The following is a 22423-nucleotide window of genomic DNA, read 5'->3' as shown; positions in this document are numbered from 1 at the left end:
CACAGGGCAAGAACGGCCAGGACGGTGCTGTGTGAACTGGACCCTGATTTTTGAGACTGGTGGCCAGGCATCAGGTCATTAGTTAGACACTGATGAAGTTATCGTCCCACGATGCCGTGCATCCCCATGGCCGCCCGGCACAGGGAGGCAGCTGCTGGCATCCACACTGCACCGCAGCACACACACAGGCAACAGAGGAGACAGCAGGGCCCCGAGTCGCATCTATTTAGCACAACAGCGCCAAAGACACACACAACAGGCCTCAATGTGCAATGACAACACACACACCTCAATGGGTGACAGGCAACATATGCACTCACTCTCTCCCAAAAATAGAGAACCTCACTATGTGCAATGACAACACACACATGTCAATGGTGACAGCCAACAAAGGCACACACCATAGGTCTCTATGTGTGAGGCAACAAGACGGGCAAACTCATTCAGAGAGTCTGAGCATTGACTATTGCCCAGACAGTCATTGCCGTCATTTCACTCCATGACCACTACAACTGTCCAAGGCCAGAGAGATCAAATCTGAGATCAAATCTGTCAAATGAAGCTCAAACAACTCAGAGTGATCAATTAACAAACAATGTTCTGAGATGTTAAACAGGGATAAACATACAGCGCATTCATTAAGTATTCAGACCCCTTGACTTTACACATTTTGTTATGTTACAGCCTTATTCTAAAATACAGCCTTAATTTACACACACACACACACACACCCATAAATCACAACAGGTTTAAATAATTTTTGTAAATGTATTAAACATTTAAAAAAACATATTTACATAACATTCAGACCCTTTGCTATGAGACTTGAAATTGAGCTCAGGTCCATCCTGTTTCCATTGATCATCCTTGATGTTTCTACATCTTGATTGGAGTCCACTTGTGGTAAATTCAATTGTTTGGACATGATTTGGAAAGGCACACACCTGTCTATATAAGGTCCCACAGTTGACAATGCATGTCAGAGCAAAAACCAAGCCATGTGGTCCAAGGAATTGTCCATAGAGATCCGAGACAGGATTGTGCCAAGGCACAGATCTGGAGAAAGGTACAAAAACAATTCTGCTGCATTGAAGGTCCCCAAGGACACAGTGGCCTCCATCATTCTTAAATGGGAGAAGTTTGGAACCCCCTAGAGTAGACTGTTCCTAGAGCTGGCTGCCCGGCCAAACTGAGCAATCGGGGGAGAAGAGCCTTGGTCAGGGAGGTGACCAAGAACCCAATGGTCACTGACAGAGCGCCTCTGTGGAGATGGGAGAACCTTCCAGAAGGCCAACCATCTCTGCAGCACTCCACCAATCAGTCCACAGTAGAGTGGCCAGACAGAAGCTACGCCTCAGTAAAGGCAAATGACATCCCACTCGGAGTTAACCAAAAAGGCACCTAAAGGACTCAGACTATGAGAAGCAAGATTATTTGGTCTGATGAAACCAAGATTGAACTCTTTGGCCAGAATGCCAAGCATCAAGTTTGGAAGAAACCAGGCACCGCTCATCACCTGGCCAATACCATCCCTACGGTGAAGCATGGTGGTGGCAGCATCATGTTGTGGGGATGTTTTTCAGCGGCAGGGACTGAGAGACTAGTCATGGTCGAGGAAAAGATGAACAGAGCAAAGTACAGAGAGATCGTTGATGAATATCTGCTCCAGAGCGATCAGGACATTAGATTGGATGTCCTGGAGTGGCCCAGCCAGAGCCCAGACTAAAACCAGAGTAAAGGGTCTGAATACTTTTGTAAAACGTAATAACCCTGTTTTTATTTTTGAAACACTTGCAAAAAAACAAAACAAAACAGTTTTTGCTTTGTTATTATGGGGTATTGTGTGTAGATTGAGTGAAAATAAACTATTTAATCCATTTTAGAATAAGGCTCTAATGCAACAAAATGTGGAAAAAAGTGAAAGGGTCTGAATAATTTCAGAATGCACTGTACCTGAATTTGTCCAATAGAAACTCTCATTTGCAACTGTTGAACAAATGATTACACCCTAGATCAGCTAAATGCTGGCAAGATTCTGTAAGGCGATTTCGAATGTGTTACTGTCACCTTGATTACTAAAAAGTATCTTGACATGTGCACCTGCCTTGTAAACTTTCATTCATAGGCCAGTTTAAACAACCTCATGATGGGTAGGTACAGGGAAAATTTGAGTATCATGGAGTAGCCTAAACCTATTGATGTTACATTGAGCTGGGTGAATAGAATATCAATGACAGTCATCCAATATGCTGTAATAGAAATAAGGCCAAGCTCATTAAAAAAAATGATCATCATCTTAAAATGGCACCAACCGCCACTGATATGTGTATAAACTCACCACTCATATGTTTAAATCTTGGTTGGTTGAATACAAGGCTACCGTTAGTTGCAGCAGCAGCCATTCATGATTCAATGAACATAAAAGGTAATGGTCCTTCCACTGAAGTTATCTTTTGGATATTTATTATTAGTGCAATTGTAACTGGAATGTGTCATTCTCCATGACAACATCGCATGACAGATTGGTGAGATAAGCTGAGGTTCATGTCAGCCTATAAAATGTATTTTCTAAATGATTATGCATGGGGATAATTGGCACAAGCCATTATGTTTTATGTAAATGGCGCCTAATGGGTTAATCAGTGACATAATGGCGGAAGAACAGCACACGAATGAGTAAGGAAACAGTTAATCACATGTCTTGTCAATCGTGCGTGCTAACTGAGGGCTCGAAGCTACAGAACAATCTCAGTCCAAGCCTATTTACTCGGTTTTGCATAGGCTATTTAGGAATTTCAAAGTGGATTTGATCCAATGACATAAACATGTAGCCTAAATAGCGAAACACATTGAAAAGTTTACAAATGTTACACTATCCATAATAGTTTATGCTATTCATTTTCAGCAATAAACAGCAAGTTAAAACATGTGATTTTACATGTTCTGATCTATAGGATAAACTAACAGTTGAGCACGACAATATCGAACGATTGCCTACTGTAACGTTAACAGTTCATTCAAATGTTTCTGTTACAATCTAGAAAGAGCTACAGTGAAAGGATGCTGGCGATGTGGTTCGACACATTGTTGCACTCAACACTATACTTTCAAAGCCAACATAATTATCACTATAGAAGAGAACATCAATGATGCTCAAACTGGATGACGCGTGAGTATAATTTCACACGCACTTCGGCCCTGTTAGAACCGGGAACTGTGCGATTGCAGTATTTTGATAAACCTTCAAATATGACTTGCTTGATAGTTACCTTTAGAACGCGTATCCCCGTTCCGACACGGTTTCCTGTACCATTGCGGTCGCCACGACCTGCAGCTTGATTAGATCCCGCTTCGTAGACCTGTGTGTCCGTACAACCCCTGCTATCTTCGACACCACCTTTTTTTCGCTCCATAACAGTGCCATTGACCGTTCCCGGTATATTATCTTCTTCCTTCATTTGCATGTGTATATTTAACTACAAAAGAACGTGTAACATGACTGGTAAATTGCAATACATGCGGCAGCTGAAAAATCCCATTCTCGTTCGGTGCGACGCCATAACGACTCTGAACCTCACCGCTGTCAGATTGGGTCTATCAATAAACAGTAGAGAGGCAGGGTAACATATTATTCATAAGGCACTGCCCATTTCTGAGTAGAGGCGTACTGAATTATTCATTAGGTTTCCTATACACCCATTACACGTGTGCTTTACCGCATTAACTGTCTTGCGATTTTGATTTAATGCATGACATTTTAATTTCACTCAATGTAGGCTGCTTCTTATTGCTGCCCTAGAGTCTTATGATACTTACATTTTGAAAAATGTTATATATACACACACATAAGCACTCCTCATCAAATTATTCCTCATAGGGAATCAGAGTAGCCAATATCCCATTTCATTATGGTCTGAATTGGAACAAGTATGTTAATGACAAAATACCCTGTTAAAAAGGCATGTCAGGATCTCTCAATAAGGCAGGCCTGGGCTAGGGGTATGTGGTTAAATTAGGTTAAAGGTTAAATAAATAAAATAATCTTAAAAAAGTGGAGCGAATGAGAGGTAACCAAGGCACTCGTGTCTCTTCGGGGTCATGGAAAAGCAGTATAGGGGGTGGGTCTGAAACAGAGCAGATTCAACCAGGCACAGTTGAAGTCGGAAGATTACATACACCTGAGCCAAATACATTTAAACTCAGTTTTTCACAATTTCTGACATTTAATCCAAGGGAAAATTCCCTGTTTTGGTCAGTTAGGAATACCACTTTATTTTAACAATGTGAAATGTCAGAATAAGAGAGAATTATTTATTTCAGCTTTTATTTCATTCATCACATTCCCAGTGGGTCAGAAGTTTACATACACTCAATTAGTATTTGGTAGCATTGCCTTTAAATTGTTTAACTTGGGTCAAATGTTTCGGGTAGCCTTCCACAAGCTTCCCACAATAAGTTGGGTGATTTTTGACCCATTCCTCCTGACAGAACTGGTGTTACTGAGTCAGGTTTGTAGGCCTCTTTGCTCGCACACACTTTTATAGTTCTGCCCACAAATTTTCTATGGGATTGAGGTCAGCGCTTTGTGATGGCCACTCCAATACCTTGACTTTGTTGTCCTTAAGCCATTTTGCCACAACTTTGGAAGTATGCTTGGGGTCATTGTCCATTTGGAAGACCCATTTGCGACCAAGCTTTAACTTCTTGACTGATGTCTTGAGATGTTGCTTCAATATATACACCATTTCCTGCCTCATGATGCCATCTATTTTGTGAAGTGCACCAGTCCCTCCTGCAGCAAAGCACCCCCACAACATGATGCTGCCACCCCTGTGCTTCACGGTTGGGATGGTGTTCTTCGTCTTGCAAGCCTCCCCCTTTTTCCTCCAAACATAACGATGGTCATTAAGGCCAAACAGTTCTATTTTTGCTTCATCAGACCAGAGGACATTTCTCCAAAAAGTACAACCTTTGTCCCCATGTGCAGTTGCAAACCGTAGTCTGGCTTTTTTATGGCAGTTTTGGAGCAGTGGCTTCTTCCTTCCTGAGCAGCCTTTCGGGTTATGTCGATATAGGACTTGTTTTACTGTGGATATAGATACTTTTGTACTGTTTCCTCCAGCATCTTCACAAGGTTCTTTGCTGTTCTGGGATTGATTTGCACATTTCACATTAAAGTACATTCATCTCTAGGAGACAGAACACTTCTCCTTCCTGAGCGGTATGACGGCTGCGTGGTCCCATGGTGTTTATACTTGCGTATTATTGTTTGTACAGATGAACGTGGTACCTTTAAGCGTTTGGAAATTGCTCCCAAGGATGAACCAGACTTGTGGAGGTCTCCAATGTTTTTCTGAGGCCTTGGATGATTTCTTTTGATTTTCCCATGATGTCAAGCAGAGGCACTGCGTTTGAAGGTAGGCCTTGAAATACATCCACTGGTACACCTCCAAATTGACTCAAATTATGTCAATTAGCCTACCGGTAACTTCTAAAAGCAATGATTTTCTGATATTTTCCAAAGCTGTTTAAAACCACATTCAACTTAATGTATGCAAACTTCTGACCCACTGGAATTGTGATACAGTGACTTATGAGTGAAATAATCTGTCTGTAAACAATTGTTGAAACAATTACTTGTCATGCACAAAGTAGATGTCCTAACCGACTTGCCAAAACTATAGTTTGTTATTAACAAGAAATTTGTGGAGTGGTTGAAAAACGAGACTCCAACCAAAGTGTATGTAAACTTCCGACTTCAACTGTATCTTTCAAGAAAGCACCATTCCCACTTGCCTGTTCCTTCATAAGTCGTCCTCTTGAGTACTGAACTTATAGCAATGTCCAGCCAATGGGTTTATCAGCAGACATCAATATACCACAACTGTAAAAGCAAACAGGTGTGTTAAAGTGGTGCATGAGAAAATCCTGTCACTTCTATTCCACCTGGATCACTGTTAATTGACTGCCATGACTTGGCTTCTTCCACTACTGTAGTTTGTTTGGCTCACAGAAAATTAACTCAACTACCAGCCCACACTGAGGCACTTTTAACAGCTTGGACTTGATGTTCCTCAAAAGCTAATCAAGAATCACTGACCTAAGAAACTACTCCCGTGGAAACAGATACTGGAACAGTTAAACTTCGATCAGCATTCTCCTCGTTTGTACGCTGCTCCAACCTCACTGACTCAATCTAGTTTAGTAGGACAAGTAGCCTATGTATACTGAAACATGTCAGGCTATGTTAAGCTGAAAATATCTGTGTAGGCCTATTCTAGATCAGTTATGTAGGTGAACCCCATTTGTAACTATACTGAACAAAAATATAAATGCAACAATTTCAAAGATTTTACAGAGTTACAGTTCATAAAAGGAATGTCAATTGAAAAATTAATTAGGCCCTAATCTATGGATTTCACATGACTGGGAATACAGATATGTATCTATTGGTCACAGATACCTTTGGGGGGAAAAAAAGTAGGGGCTTGGATCAGAAAACCAGTTTATATTTCGTGTGACCACCATTTGCCTCATGCAGTGCGGCACATTTGGGCATTCTGTTCACAACGTTGAAATCAGCAAACCACACAACGCCATACACGTGGTCTGCGGTTGAGGCCGGTTGGACATACTGCCAAATTCTCTAAAACAGCGTTGGCTTATGGTATAGAAATGAACATTCAAATCTCTGGTAACAGCTCTGGTGGGCATTCCTGCAGTCAGCATGCCAATTGAGCTCCCTCAAAACATGATTTCATCTCATGAAACCAACACTTTACATGTTGCGTTTATATTTTTGTTCAGTATATAAGAGTTGATAAATGAATGAGTCCGGTCAAAATTTTGTTTGACTTTTTATTTATACTCTTGATCATCATTTCCTCCAACCCAAAGACAATAATACACAGCATAAGTCTAAAATGTCCCATGTAGTTTTCAGCTTTAAATCATCATCATTATTTATATTTTCAGTCCATTCACACCCACCTTGAAGACATGGGACTGATTCAGTTCAAAATGTTAAACCTGTCTGGAAAAGTGAATTTCAAAAAATGTTTTTTCCTCCCCATCTCAAATCAGATATGTTGTCGTATAGTCGGGATAAATCTGAGGGTTACATATACAGATTCTCTTTCAAAAAGGTACAATGGACGCTTTATGATTTCACAGGGAAAGGGATAATAGTGGCTAATGTCAGATGCGCCTTCAAACCCCTTTACACAGAGAATTCACCTGGCGAAATATACAAGTAAAAAACAATTACATCCGAATGAGTGGTGTGCACTATTAACCCCTACCACCACCACCAAAAAAAAAAAAAAAAATACATTTTCAAATGTGCAACCAAATAAGGTGGTGTGTTGGATTTGTTGAAAAATGTGCATTTCAAAAAAAGGATTACGTAGAGTAGAAATGACACTATTTACATTGGTTCTCACATGCAGCTCAGAAGTTGTGAATTGAAATCCTTGCAGCCACTTTCATGTCCTACCAGGTGACTGTAGCAAGACATGCCAACACACTCTCAGAGATATTTACACACACACTGGCTGGTTAGACAAACAAAATGCTTCAAAAGCTGCTCAGACCTCTGAAGGGTTCTTTCCTTTACAAATTTCCTTTTTAAGATGCAGTGTCCAAACCAATGGGATTTCTCATTTAAAACTATATGGGGGAACTGTATCCTTAAAGTGTTAACTGGTCAAACATGATTGATGGAATCAAACCGATAAAAACAAAACATTCAAGAAAAGGTACAAGTATGAGATGTCTTTCCCTTCCCTACAGCCTTCTATCTTGACCAGCTCCCCCTTGTGGAAATGAGCTCACAGCACAGCTAACATGCAGCTTTAGCTCAGTGTTATAGTTGTGTCATATCACAAGGACAGGTTAAGCAGCACTGCATTAAGATCACAGGTCCCCTGAAAAGAATGTAGACACAAAAAGGCCATACACACAGCAGAGAGATCTGCATCACACTTCAGTCCTGATTTTAGAATTGGATTTCAATAAATAGAAAGGATCATATTTCCTCTTAGAGAGCCTGAACTTCAACTGCCCCGCTGGCCCGGTCCCTGTAACAGAACCAGGCCTATTCTCTGCTCTCTTTGAGCCATACAAAGAAGTCCATAAGACGGGTTCCTTAATGCAGTCATCAGGAGCGATGAACAGACCCAGTAAGAGTGGATGATGACAGGCAGCCAAGAGCACATTGTATCTGTCAACCACATGAGAGGACAAGGCCTTACTACTTAATGAACCATATCCACCACACAGATTAAACTTCTCAGCCTGAAAATACTCAGGATATTCAATCCCCACCTTACAATAAAAAGGTATGTGCAACATCATCACAAGGGTAAAAAAAAAAAAAATGACCTCACGCAACACTTCAGAGAAACTCTGGGCCCATTCTCACGTCTCTGAAATCCAATACAATGAATGTGGGGAGGTGAGATGCCAGATGAATGGGGAAAGAATCTATAGGACTGGAGAAAAACAGAGAATCAGACTTAAAGGGGGCCAACAACGAGAATCGCTCTCTTAGAAGGACCATGTGCACTGTAGGTAGGTCATCCGTCCATTAATTAGCTTGCATGTCTGACAACATTCATTTTCTCCAATTACTTTTGCTGGGGAGAGAAAAAAACGATAAAGCACATTACATACCAAAGGAGGCGTTACAGCGTCTTAGCAAGAGGCCTACTCTTAAGGAGCATATGAAAACAGATTAGGCCTTTGAGGACCACGAATACCGACAAGGTGCCACCTCGGTCACTGTGCAGCACTGTGCTCAGCTCACAGACCTCTCAGTAGTACAGTACATCACTCACAGACAACACCAGTACTGCCCAACCAAACCTTAAGAGGACACCTATAAAAAAACAATAGCAGCCTACTCACCCACTAAAATCTGCAGGAAAAAAAAGATGCATCCTAACTTATGAAGAGAATGCAGCTCATTTGCATCGTTTCAAGTTGATTCTTTTTTACATATATGTATACAATTATAGTCCTTAGCTAATCTGTATAAGTCTTCAAATGGGGTTTTATTTCATTTGATCATCTTTTGTTGTTTCGTTTTACAATAATATACAATGTACAGGCAGCCGATTATATATCTTTTGCGATGACTGATGAAATAGGGAAGTCTTTCCTTTAGGCCATATTGTAGACTAAGATCTATTCAGACAATATACACCGTGAGTAATTGGAAGTCTTAGAAAATGGTTGGTATCTAAAAATAAAAAGGGATGAAAGAAAGGATATTTGACTAACCTTAAAAGCCCTCAATATATACAGAAAAAGCCAATATAGCATTTAGTCAAAAACAGAAAAAAAGTAATAGAATGAAATCATTTTCTCCATATATACATATCATTGCTCAAAAATATTTCCAAAGCTTATTTCCAACGCTAATAGCATTTCCGATTTGGTCACAAAAGTTTGATAGTGTAGCATAGTGAATATCAATAAGCATATAGTGCGATTGAACATCTGAAGGTCTGAACACATACAGCATCATGGGGCAGCTAAGCGTGTTAGTAATGAGATGTCCTACAGGTGCCCACTTGATTGCAGATCATACAGAAGACTAAATACAGCTATCCAGGTACTGTACTGTTGATAGTTAAACAGGAAGAGAAAACATCGTGAGGTATTCAGGTTAATGTTTCCGACAGCTTGGTCGGGATTCTGATTTGGAGAAGTATGACAGCCAAGGAATCAAACCAGTCACCACACGGCAAGCTAAACTGATATCCGACTACATAATTTCCACTCTAACCGCTAGAAACTCAGAGTGTGAGATGTCTCTAAAATAAAAAGGGCACATTCTTCTTCGACTCCTACCTTCCATCCAGCCTGTCTGTCTTGCCTGCTCTCTAGTCAGGATATAACCCACAATAAGCACTCCCTGACACACAAACCCTCTTCACACAGATCAGATGAGACAAGTTTAGGGACTTCCCATCTAGTTATGTCAAAAGGCACATCATTTTGATATCAGGCGATAATGTTTAAGTCAAATCAATGCAAACATAAAAAATAAAAAAAATCATATTACCACAAAAATAGTGCCAACAAAATGGCCAGCTCCCTCAAAGAGGAGGACAGCCACAGAAAAAGACTGCAAAGAAAAAGCATTCAGTGCATATAACTACATTCAAAATAGACGTAATGTACATGTCTCTAGGCTGGCTATGTCCAGCCAGGTTAGTAGTCTTAAAAGAGAGACGTTTTGACGTCCTAAAGCTGTAAATCTTAAATTTCAGGCTGTTTGTTCAGATGCATGGAAGATTCAGGACTTCCAAAGTTAATGTATTCAATGAAACTATGTTTAAGGATTTGCCTTTAACTAAGATGTGTCTCAGACCCACACTGATATACAATATCCATATTGCTTCAATAACCTCAGCTTGATCTAAGCAATTAACCGTTGAATTTAACAAGATGGATGGAATAAACTGTAAATAATGCCCATCTAGGTGGGGGAAACGGTGCTATACAGGGCAGTCAAACAAAGTAGAAATGTCCATCCTCTAGATTCCACCTCAGAAAATAAACTTTTACAAGATAGTGCCGTACTATGGCTACCAAACTGCTGACCAAACTAAAGAAAATGGAACCATTGCCAGCCCATGACAAACAAATACACTCCAGCCTTCAAAATATGCACTTTATCCATTTACAGTATCTCAACCCTGCTGAAAGGCCTCTCTGGCCAACCAAGGTGAATGGGATTCAAACAACTCTCAAACTGACTTCAACAGAGAAAACTGATGGAATTAAAAATGACTCCACACATCTTTTGCCTTTTAAAGCACTCATGAGATAGAGGGTCAAATTAAGTTAACCCCAAAATGAATGAGTGCTCTGGGTCTTTAAAACCTTTCTGCTGCCAAAGTTAATGGATGTAAAAGAGCAGACCCGGCACAACTGGGAAGTGTCATCATGTGAATGTTTGTATAATCTCAGTTAACGCAGGACTAAAATCTGGCGTAATTTGGTCAGCTGCGTGATGTATTTGTGAGTCCATACGTATTAGAAATTGGGAGTTCCGGTTTGCGAAGTCTCTACCCTCGCAAAAGGAAACTTAGCCAAAACACCCCACTTCCACCAATTTCCCCACACAAGCGAAGCAGTCGAAGTTTAAGCATCGCCTTCGGCCAATCCTGATACATCCAGATAATCAGTGACAAACTGATCCTACGCATTCCATCCCGACAGATTCTTCAGTTTACACCCAGAATCTGTCCGAGAGATTAACCTTTGTATTGCAACCGAAGACCTTGCATTTGAAGCATAGAGCTGGAGATCTTTATAATAGAATGTGTTATAGTCACTTTGGAGACCAAACTAGATAAAATACTGAGAGCCAAAGTACTCCAAGTTTCCAAACCCAATTCGGGAAAGTGGTGAATGGACAGTGTGCAAATTTCATAAAGTTAATTAAGTTGCATCTCATTCAGACTTGAAAATAGGTACAAAAAAATACATATACCCATGTTAAATTCCTGTAAGATTAAAAACATGAAACAAAAGAAAAAACAGACTGCTTAAACAAGTGCTCATAGTCAACAGCTCTTTTCTATGGTGGCTTAGAGGGGTGGGCGTACCACAGAGAGTGCAATGTGGGCGTACGTGCATTGAGAGGGCGAGGAGATGGAAATAGTGGCAACTGCAAAGCAGATAGATTGAGGTGAAACCAATCAAGGAAAAGGGTTAGTAAATTAATATGTTTTCACATATTTCTGGTGATGTCTATCGTCATTGCCGTCGTTGTTGTGGTTGTCATCATCATGGTCTTCATACCATCTTTTTTTTGTGTGTTTGACATTCCGCTGCTCCCCATGCAACCCCATGGCAGCAGTCTGCAGTGATGTCCCAGGGGATCAGTCTGGGAACAGGGGGTGGAGAATCTTTCCCATAGTTCCCTTGGCGGGGTCTTTAAGCGCGAGAGGACACGGTCATCATTGCCAGGACTGAGGAGGGAAGTTGTTGACCTCGGCCAGGTCTTGGACAGGTGAGCCTTTGTGGGTGTACGTCAGCTTGACCCTCATGCGGAGTTGTTGCTGTAAATCATGGGAAAGATATGTTTATTAAAGCAATATGAACTACTCAATGTAGAGCTGAACTCTATAGGAGCCCTCTGAACTAAATTCCTCTGATAGCACCAATAGATCAGGAAACTGAATAAGAATGTGAGGAAGATGAGGACAAACAGGAACATTTCTTACCTTCTGTGGGTTGAGAACTCTGATGACCTGTGTGACGCTTCCCTGGTTGAGTGCTGGGACAATATTACCGCTAGGGGACAAGAGCTGCAGCTGGAATGTCTGAAGGAGAGGGACACACAGAGCGTAAAAGACTGCTCCTGCCAAGTCTGCTTCGTAGGACATACGCCTGCATATTCCCAACTTTGACTAAGCTGTACATTGCTACAGAGGTCAATCATAGAAACACACATCTTTTTCTTAATATTACATAGTTATACAAATGTGACTGTCCAGTCATGGCTCACCTTTGGTACTGCAGCCTGGAAAACAAACTCTGACATGTCAGCCTCGGTGGTGTTGGTGGCGTGGATAGTGATAACTGCTATGTTTGGGTTCGGATTGGCCCTCTCAAAGGTGAACTCTATTTTCAGGCCATTCTTGCTATAAGCTGTCATGGGGGGAATAGCTAAAGACAAGAACGGCACAAGTCAATACAATTCAGAGTGAAAAAGTAGTACCAAACATGATAACCCCAAAAAACATTGTAGGAACTTGTATGCGGTCACATTGTTTTAAAAGGGATACATAATGACACAGATTACTCTACTTGCTAAACAACATGGGAGAGTTGTTGGCTTTGGTTCAAATTAGAAATTTGAAAGCTTCACTGATGAGCGCTAGCTCTCACCTGCTGAAATATCATTAAACAGGGGCTGTGAGGAGAGGCCATCCAGGAGGAAGGGGGGCTGGGAGACGGGCACAGAGGGGGCAGGAGCTGGAGCACCTAGGGAGGGGGACAACAACACAGGGGGTTCCAACAGGGTACCACACACAGACATAAGTGATACCACTGGTGATAGTTCACAAGACAAGTTGATTCCTGCCAAGTCAAGCAGGATGTGGCTTGACTAATGTGGTTTCTTTATGAAGGAAGGTGCAGTGAGGGTGACAGAGAGAATAGGTGGTGAACAGGGAGACACTGCAATGAAAGAGAAAAGAAGAAACCAATCAAGTTTCCCTGACCAAGGTTGGTCCACCTGTGCTTTGGGCTAGAGAGCGCGAGCGAGCGTGTGTCTGTGTGTGTGAGAGAGAGACTGTAGTCCTACCAGACAGTGAGAGGTCCCCCAGTAGGTCGAGCAGCTCTCCTCCAGCCGAGGCAGGCTTGGTGGGCAGGGTGGTTTGGATCACAGGCACCACATCATTACCTCCCAGCAGGTCTAACAAGTCATTAGCCTGGAACAGAAGAGAAACCAAATAATAAAGCACATGTAGATTGAACCTGTAATACAGGGAGGATTTGTAGATTGAACCTGTAATACAGGGAGGATTTGTAGATTGAACCTGTAATACAGGGAGGATTTGTAGATTGAACCTGTAATACAGGGAGGATTTGTAGATTGAACCTGTAATACAGGGAGGATTTGGACAAAACAACAGTGCTCTGAATAACATCTCATTTACACTTTGTTTTAAAACATGATAGATGTTAAAATATTTTGTAACTCAACTCAGAACTCCACAAAGGAAAATGTAGACTGCTTCATATTAATCTGTAGATTGATATGCCCAGCACAGTTTAATTTTCCTACCAGCAGGGGTCCTTGTTTGAACAGTGTGTAAAAGCATTAGCAGACTCACTGATTTGTGGACTTTCACCACATGAATAGAAATCAAAACTTAAAGAATGTGTGTGAGTACGTGCATTTGTGCGTTTTAAAGAGCTTAAGAGCTCGATTCAATCCGTATCGCTGAAGATCTGCGCTACAGCTCAATATATATATTTTTTATTTATTTCACGCATCAGCAAAGACTGCATTCACGGTAAAAGCTGCTGCATTTGTCAGCTCAATCGTAAATTACTTTTACATTTCAATTGCGTCTAACGCTGACCTGAATCAAATGTTGATCCACTGATTCAGCAACACATCGTCTGTGACAGAAAACCTCCCATCAATGGTAAATACAGATTTGTCATGTGACCTTGCCCTCACCTGGTTGGCTGGCTGGGTGACTAGGGGCAGGTGTTTTGTGTCAGGCACCGAGGGCTCTGTCTCCCCATTGGTCTGCACGATCTCTGTAGGGCCATTGGAGGCTGTTTTCTCCATGATGGGCATTCGCTCTAGTAAGGCAGGCCTTCAGAGAAGAAGAGATGGGGGGGGGGGGGGGTGAATGGGAATAAATTCATTGTAATGAATGGGAATACATTTTGAAGCATACTCACCTCATGTGATCATATTTCTTGAAAAGTGCATTGTACTCCACAGCTCTCTGTTGCAGCTCCACGTCGATGCTGCTGCCGTATATTGACACCACCTTCTTGATTCGGCTGGAGATTTTAAGACACAAATGTTAACCTTGAGTGTGCGTCCTGCCATCCATTAATTTCAAAGCTAAGGGATAAAAATCATCATAACCTGTTGGATATTCTCTCTGCTCAACACAGATGGACTTACTTGACACTGCTGAAGCGAGTAGACAGCTTCATGATGGCAGTGAGGGAGTAACCCCGGGTTACAGGGGCGGACAAGTTGGACACAAGAAGACCTTCCAAAACATCCAGGACTTCATCCTCTGTCACCTGTTGCAAACAAAGGGGGAGAAAACATATACATTTCAGCTTCTTGAGGTCGGCAGTGCACATAGACATGTTGTGTGTAACGTTCTAGATGAAATAGTTGAGGTGATTGAGTGCTTCAGGAGGTCTACCTGGATGGGCTCCTCCTCCTCACACTGTCCAGATACCAGCAGGTCTCCATACTCCCCTATACACCAGGATGACACCTGGACCAGTGGTTGCTATGGGAGACAAACACTTATATTTCAGATTCACTGTAACCAGTCCTCAAAGAGGAAGGGAAACATCCGCACACTGTTTGCTACTTCCAAATGTGATCTTTAGTGATCCAATAACGTTTCAATCAACATATTCATTGTCAGGTTTCTCTTATTTGCCTGGTTACTGGGCTGTTTCAATGTGTGTTTTCCTCTTATCATACAAGACGTGTGTATGATGTGTGTGTGACCAGAGATGTCTCGGACCTGTGAGATGTCATCCAGCAGGGCTTTGTAGAGTCTCTGCACCGTGTAGGCATGCATCTCCACACTGTTGGTGATGAGCTGGATGAGGTTGGGGACAGAGTCGTCTCGGACATAGCTCCCCGCCTGGACACAAACAGGTGTTAAAAGAAACCCGTCTCAAAATGGACAATGAGGCAGATGATCATTTTGTGTAAGGTCAGCGACAAAAACACTTTCAAGACAAGAAGTGTATTGGTCACCATGGTAAAAAAAAAGCAGCGGTTGTCAGATATGATGAGATCATCATTTGTAGTTTTCAGTCGATGGATCACTCAAGGATTCGTCACTCAACAGTCAAGCATAATTATTTATTTCACCATCGTCTGTGCAGAGAAAAGTATTTGATGAAATTATACATATACCGTTGTCAGGACTCTCATGATGGTGTCAATGTGCCATCTTTTTGAAGGCGCATACCTGTGAAATAGAACACGCATCAGTCACCTCTGCATTACACTGAGTGGAGGATCATATAACCATGAACTGAAAAAAGTTAGACTGAGGTTTACGCTGTCAGAAAAGATATGGTATCAACAATGTCATGTTCTGACGATGGATCACTCATTTTATCATCATACAGCATTTTAGTAAGTAAGCCACACACATTAACCGGAGGTTGCGGAAACAATAGTTAATCATTGGAGGTGCTTGAGGCCACTGGCTGTAATCTAATTCTCTAAGCCTACATTCCTAATGCAAGTAAACTGAGGCATTCAGTCAGGATCTGTGTCAGCAGCCCACATGCAAAAACTACTGCTGCCATGGCCTCTCATGCAATCACTACTAACCCTTCCATTATCACTCTAACCACAACTGCAGAGCAACGGCCAATACAAACAAAATGAGGTGGTAAAGACCTACAAGCCACGGGATAATGTTGAGAACGGTTTCACATGGTGCAACTCCTTAATGTTGCTATGGAACTAGCAAGAGCCTTCAGATTGGCAAAGCCTGATCTCTACAGATCTTCCTAACAGGACCACATCCATGAGCCTTACTTCTCTGCAGCCAGGAAGACTCCGGACGCACAGTCCGCTTTGAATTCTGGGTCACAGGAGTCCAGGAAGTAGAGCAGCTCCTTCATCATGCCTCGGATGTTGTTCCCATTCACCAGGGCGAAGCTCAGCTCCATCGCACGCCTAGCGAGGAGAATGGGAGGACGATAAGACAAGGAAATCTCTACATCTTCTGCAAGTAAGGGTCAGAAATGTATGTACAGTGACTAGCAGTGTTTTATGTACTAATGTCTATACTGTATGTCACTCATGTTCTCCTCATTTAGGTGTAGGTCTCACCTCTTGATGGACACATCCAGGTCTTTTAGACAGTCCACAATGGTGCTCCGATGCCTCTGCACTGCATTGTGGTCCGTCTGTACAGTCTTCAGTAGGGATGTCAGTGCCACATATCTTGAGGGTGGACAGAAAGACACCATAAAGTCACATTAAGTGTTATATTACCTGGGACTTTGATGACCTATGTTCAGATCATTCAATGAATTAGTTCCCCAAGTGTGTTACCTAATATTTTTGTCATTGTTGAGAAGGAAGCGTCCCAGTATGTTGATGGCCAACACCCTCAATCCACTTTCTGATTTGATGTCCATTATGGTCAGTACTGTCTCGTAGAGGATTGCATTGCCTACATTTTTACTGGTCTCAGTGTTGGTTGCCACCTACAAGGGTGAAGAAACCATTAGTCTGATTGTAAGGCCATATCTCTAGGGCAGTAAGCCTCGAGTACTATTGATTAACCTCTCTTCTCACCTGTGCAAGAATGTCATTCATTGCTTCACTTGAGTCATCATCACTCCTGCCCAGAATTCGCAATAGTCTCAATATCCGCACCTGCAATGAAGTCAAGGGGCATCACTGACTGGCCTAGCCAAGTTTGTTACAGAAGATCAAATGATTGGCACGAAACACAAGGTCAAAGGTCTCACCTGCAGGAAGGGGTCACTGATGCCAGACACGTCATGCTCAGGAGAGTATCCAGACATGATCAGGTTCTTCAGGATTCTCACCAGCTGTGGAACCAACTACAAAAGACCAACAACAGGAGAGGAGAGGTGCCATCAAGGGTCAAGGTCTTTATTTCTGAGGAATCGGTGTCCTACCTTGTTACTGAAATAACATGACAAAGTACTTTGTAGAATGTGCAGTTATTCTTTACATTCTCTTGATTTAATCATCAATGTAACTTTCTGGGTTATGGTAATCAAGACAACATTGATTGTATGAAAACATTCGGTTAGGATGTTGAGTTTTGAAAAGCTAATCGAACTGTGATGTCACATTCAATCACATCTGGATGAAATAGAACCCTCATCATAATTGTTACCAGGAATGCTAGGCAAGAGTATTCATAGACAAACATATTCGCATTGGTGCAAATTTTCTGAAATATATATTTGTACGCATACAGACACATACCTCCCTTTTAACAGACATAAAACCATCAATGTCTAGTGAAAACACTTGAGGTGATCAATTGAAAACAGACCCATGTTGTTTTCAACATACGGTGATCAAACGAGTTACACATTAGGTTGATGATGACACATTGACAATAGTGAGAGATGTCTAAGAAACATAAAAAAATCCTGTCATGATATCAAAAAGAGAACACCAACATATGAGCGCTGTAAAAGTCTAAATCAAAAAGACAAAAAGGAACTTTACGGAACACAGATTTGATTACATCTACAGTGACCGTGTGATTACTAGTAACAGCATGCACCAGCTATGAAACCAGAATGTACTCTTACCTTCTCATTCTAACACAATGCAGGAATTGTAACAAAGACAAATGACAGAAAAAATATGAGGTAGATGTTAGGGAAGATTCACTTTTAGAGAGCTCAAAGTCATGTTCTGATCTGGAACATGAGGGGTGGGAGACTGGCTCAAGGTTGTTATGGCTAAGGGAAAGAGGTACAGAGCCACTAGAGATACAGCGAGGAAATAAGCGAGGCAAGGAGATACGACTGAGACATAGGCCTACTATGAATGTAGAGCAAACCTTAAGGGAAAATGTAATCCAAGGATTCAAAATGCAAGATATGTTTGAAGTATATCCAAAACAGTCATAGTGAAAGGAAAATGAGTACTAAGGGAGAATGAAATGTAGAGTGAGCTTAGGACAAATGCTTAATTAACTCCCTGAAGACTTGCGCTGTAACGCTGTTACCCAAAAACTCTTGATAGTAGTAATTTCACTAATTAGATGGTGGCTATCCATACCTTTCTGAAGTGTAAGAGCATGTCAGGACTTCTTTCACACATTTCAGTGAGGAGGACAACAGAAGTGTGGAGAACACCTTAAGGAGACAAAGAGAAACTAGTTTGAAAAAAGGTCAACAAACAGCATCCCTGGTGAACCGTAGTAGTTCACAAATTTGCACAAATTTCCTTGCCAATTCCCTGCGAGTCAACGTTTTAACAATGTCACAGCATTGTTACTAAAATAAAGAACATAGTCTATGGGGGAAGCTGTTTGCTGGTTCCATTGTGGTGGTTTATAGTCTGGATTCTCACTCTTAGTAAGTTTCAGTTTAATGTCATTAAGCACTATTTTAGCACTACAAAAACAACTACAGGTATATATATATATCTAGCATCAACTCCCCAAATCCTTACCTTGACCATTGAGGAGAAAACACAAAACTGACCTTACAATTTCTAGGGGCAACTTCATCTATCAAACTTGTTTAGAAACATAATCGAAGTGATAACATCGGTTCTGACAAGAGCGCCGCTTTATAAAGCTGTCAGAATATTAGCCATTGTACTATGACACCCGTATGCTGTGAAAGATGCAGCAGCCCCACAGCTCCAACTCTCTTCACTGAAGGACATTTCAACTGCGTAGAGGGCACCAGCCCAATTATCCCTTTGAAGGACACGGCATCCCCATTTTATCTGTGAGTGACCAAACCCAATGCTCTCTGTGCAGGACACAGTTGGCCCCAGCCCCCTGTTGTCTCACCGTGGTTCTTCTCGCTCAGCAGGTTTTTTGTGGCTGGGAGGAACATCTCCATCAGCTCTGGGACCTTCCTGATGACGTGGACCGCACACAACGCCGCCTGGGGAGAAAATTTGAATGTTTTCAAAGTCCTCAACTATGACATGCTAACACAGACCTGCCAACCGTAAATCATTTTTATGACTACGGCTTTAGCGCGGGGGCACCCCCGGCTCCCATGACGGTGCGCGCGCAACACCCACCCTGCTCAAATCATAGGCAAATGCACTTCACCAAATAGGGCTATCTTCTGTATACCACCCCTCCCTTATCACAACACAACTGATTGGCTCAAAACGCATCAAGGAGAGAAAGGAATTCCACAAATTAACTTAAGGCACAACTCTAATTGAAATGCATTCCAGGTGACTACCTGGTTGAGCTGGTTGAGAGAATGCCAGGAGTGTGCAAAGCTGTCATCAAGGCAAAGGAAGGCTATTTGAAGAATATCAAATATATTTTGATTTGTTTAACACTTTGATTACTACATGATTCCATATCTGTTATTTCATAGTTTGTCTTCACTATTATTCTACAATGTAGAAAATTGTAAAAATATGAATGAGTAGGTGTTCTAAAACTTTTGAGCGAGAGAAATTAATGAAATTGGTGGTCTCAATGACACTCAAATTTTTCTAGGTTACATTTTGAGTTTATTGATTACCGTACTCAAATTAATAGGTGTCTGTATGTGGATAGTCTAGTAGAAACGTAAACTGGATCCTTAATTTTGTTTGGGGAGAACATTTAGAATAATTCAATTACAGGATGTAATGTAGTGGTCTAGCTTGCTGTAGGCTATTTGGAATATGAAACAACTGAACTAGGCCTATATTAGTTTGTTTCAGATCTCCATCCCTGACCTCATCCATCAAGGTCTGACTACTAGGCTACCATCAATCAACATACCTTGTCATTGGTGAACTGATTATTATCACAACATTACCTTATGTTGACATACAGCTGCATCAAGATGACATATCAACAACTGATTAAATCAACATAGGCCTACTAATCTTAAGACAGCCTAATATAACTTTCTGTGAAGGACGGTATTAGCAGAACAGCTCTCACTACCATGTCTGTTGACTAAACACTAGCTAACTACATTTGTCTTAATGACGAAGGAGCTAACTACGAAATAATAGTGGTCATGTGCTTGATTAACACATACAATTTTGGAAAATGTATTTCGCCAAATAGTTCATTATCCATTTTCCCTACCCTTTTTCGTCACACATCAGCGGACAAAGTGCTGCCATTCAGCTCGAGGGAGGAAATCAGTAGACTACTACGACTATAGGGGGTGTGCCGGAGTGGAGAGCTAGAGATATTTTATCCTCACCAAAGTCCTGATTGGCTCAGCTCCAACTTCAGACGGTTGTACCAATAGAAGCGTATTTTAGGGTCGTTTTTCGTACCAGCATACTGTGACCTCAAATTGTGTGCATGGTACGCAAAATGAGTGCAGGTTGGCAGGTCTGCTGACACATTTCAAACTGATCACCTGACTAACACTTCTTTGTAAAGAGTGAATGTGGGCTAGGTGAGAATGAGGTACCTTTTTCCTCAGGTAGGAGTTGGATGTTTTGAGCAGCTTCTCCACCTCTCCAGCCAGGTCTCGACACATCTCTGAGGAGCCCATGCAGCCCAGGGTGCACAAGGCCAGGCCCTGGACATACTGTGTACTGTGATTCAGATCACTGAGGAAGGACAGGGGGAAGAATGAGTGGATAGTAGATAATAATAACTTTATATAGTGTATAAAGTAAGTGCTTCACATCATAAAATAAAAGTACGAGCAAATAAAGACAGGAGGAAGGAGAATGAAAAAAGAACTAATTAAAAATAATACATTAAAAGCATCTTTATAAAAGTGTGTCTTAAACAGAGATTTAAAAACAGGCACTGAATCCGCAAGCCTGATCTCTGGCGGACCATTCCAAAGTCTAAGGGTCTTAACGGCAAATGCCCGGTCTCCTTCCGTTTTCAACCTAGACTTTGGAATGTGGCTGTGTCCCCGTTCATAGGGAGATAACAGATCAAAGATATAGGATGGTGCTGAGATGTAGAAGAGAAAGAGGAAAGACGGAGAGAACAAAATATAAGATAGACAGGGAGAGGTGGGTAAAAGGAACGACGAAGGATAGAGCAGGGGAGACAGGAAAGAAGAAAAATGTGCATGAGAGCAAGAGATTGAGAAAAAGGCGCAACAGCTGATCCGGCAGGTTATGGGGCTGTTTCCATATACAACATCAGAAGCACACGCTGCTGGCGAGAGCACCACTCATGAGTAACAATTCTGGCAGTAACAGAATACTGCCGTTGGTGCACATCACCACCTCCTGCAGCACAGCTCTTATCTCTACTCCCACACTACAAGTAAGCAGCTGTTGCTGTCAGTATAGTTTGTTTGAGCCGATGCGGTTCTGGCCTGCCTTACTTCTTGATGCAGTTTGTCATTAGTAGATGGACGTCCTGCCTCTCGTCCAACAGTAGCATGGCTCCCAGGTACCCTATCCGCTTGTCAGTGAACTTCTGGGACGCAATCAACTTCAGGCACTCAAGCTGGAAAACAAAACTCATCAAATTGTATTTGTCACAAACGCCGAATACAACAGTGAAATGCTTACTTACAAGCCCTTAACCAACAATGCTTTTAGAAAAAAAAGGAAGAAACTTAAGTAGAAAATTGAAAATAAAAGTAACAAATTATTAATTATTAAAATAATTATTAAATTATTAAAATAACAAGCGAGCCTATATACAGGGGGTACCGGTACAGAGTCAATGTTTGGGGGCACCGGTTAGTTGAGGTAATATGTACATGTAGGTATAGTTAAAGTGACCATGCATAGATAATAAACAGAGAGTAGCAGCAGCGTAAAAGAGCGGTCTGGGTAGCCCTTTGATTAGCTGTTCAGGAGTCTCAAGAGGCTTGGAGGTAGAAGCTGTTAAGAAGCCTTTGGGAACTAGACTTGGCGCTCCGGTACCACTTGCCGTGCAGTAGCAGAGAGAACAGTCTATGATAAGGGTGACTGGAGTCTTTGACAATTTTTAGGGCCTTCCTCTGACACCGCCTGGTATAGCAGTCCTGGATG

General features: G+C 41.7%; 2 protein-coding genes across 3 annotated transcripts in view; both read right to left on the bottom strand.

Annotated features, from left to right (window-relative positions):
* LOC129834556 (PH domain leucine-rich repeat-containing protein phosphatase 2-like) overlaps positions 1 to 3599 on the bottom strand; it is a 49699-nt gene extending 46100 nt beyond the window's left edge. The window contains exon 1 of the mRNA XM_055899662.1: positions 3270 to 3599. Within this exon, the coding sequence (XP_055755637.1) occupies positions 3270 to 3464 (195 nt within the window). The 5' untranslated portion in view covers positions 3465 to 3599. The remainder of the gene's footprint in view (positions 1 to 3269) is intronic.
* Positions 3600 to 6844: 3245 nt separating this feature from the next.
* Positions 6845 to 22423, bottom strand: part of LOC129834553 (AP-1 complex subunit gamma-1) — a 29672-nt gene continuing 14093 nt past the window's right edge. For both annotated transcript variants that reach the window (XM_055899654.1, XM_055899652.1), the window contains exons 3-22: positions 21766 to 21890; positions 20884 to 21025; positions 19287 to 19383; positions 18542 to 18618; positions 17242 to 17337; positions 17066 to 17146; positions 16820 to 16974; positions 16595 to 16708; positions 16298 to 16438; positions 15662 to 15716; positions 15261 to 15383; positions 14928 to 15017; positions 14675 to 14799; positions 14443 to 14547; positions 14213 to 14354; positions 13328 to 13454; positions 12910 to 13005; positions 12527 to 12687; positions 12243 to 12341; positions 6845 to 12077 (exon numbers count right to left, since the gene is read on the bottom strand). In XM_055899654.1, the coding sequence (XP_055755629.1) occupies positions 11976 to 12077; positions 12243 to 12341; positions 12527 to 12687; positions 12910 to 13005; positions 13328 to 13454; positions 14213 to 14354; positions 14443 to 14547; positions 14675 to 14799; positions 14928 to 15017; positions 15261 to 15383; positions 15662 to 15716; positions 16298 to 16438; positions 16595 to 16708; positions 16820 to 16974; positions 17066 to 17146; positions 17242 to 17337; positions 18542 to 18618; positions 19287 to 19383; positions 20884 to 21025; positions 21766 to 21890 (2253 nt within the window). In that variant the 3' untranslated portion in view covers positions 6845 to 11975. The remainder of the gene's footprint in view (positions 12078 to 12242; positions 12342 to 12526; positions 12688 to 12909; positions 13006 to 13327; positions 13455 to 14212; positions 14355 to 14442; positions 14548 to 14674; positions 14800 to 14927; positions 15018 to 15260; positions 15384 to 15661; positions 15717 to 16297; positions 16439 to 16594; positions 16709 to 16819; positions 16975 to 17065; positions 17147 to 17241; positions 17338 to 18541; positions 18619 to 19286; positions 19384 to 20883; positions 21026 to 21765; positions 21891 to 22423) is intronic.

The sequence above is a fragment of the Salvelinus fontinalis genome, chromosome 35 (assembly GCF_029448725.1).
Source record: "Salvelinus fontinalis isolate EN_2023a chromosome 35, ASM2944872v1, whole genome shotgun sequence".
Taxonomy (NCBI): Eukaryota; Metazoa; Chordata; class Actinopteri; order Salmoniformes; family Salmonidae; genus Salvelinus; species Salvelinus fontinalis.
Note: the sequence above shows the minus strand (reverse complement) of the source record. Positions and strands in the feature narration are given on the sequence as shown.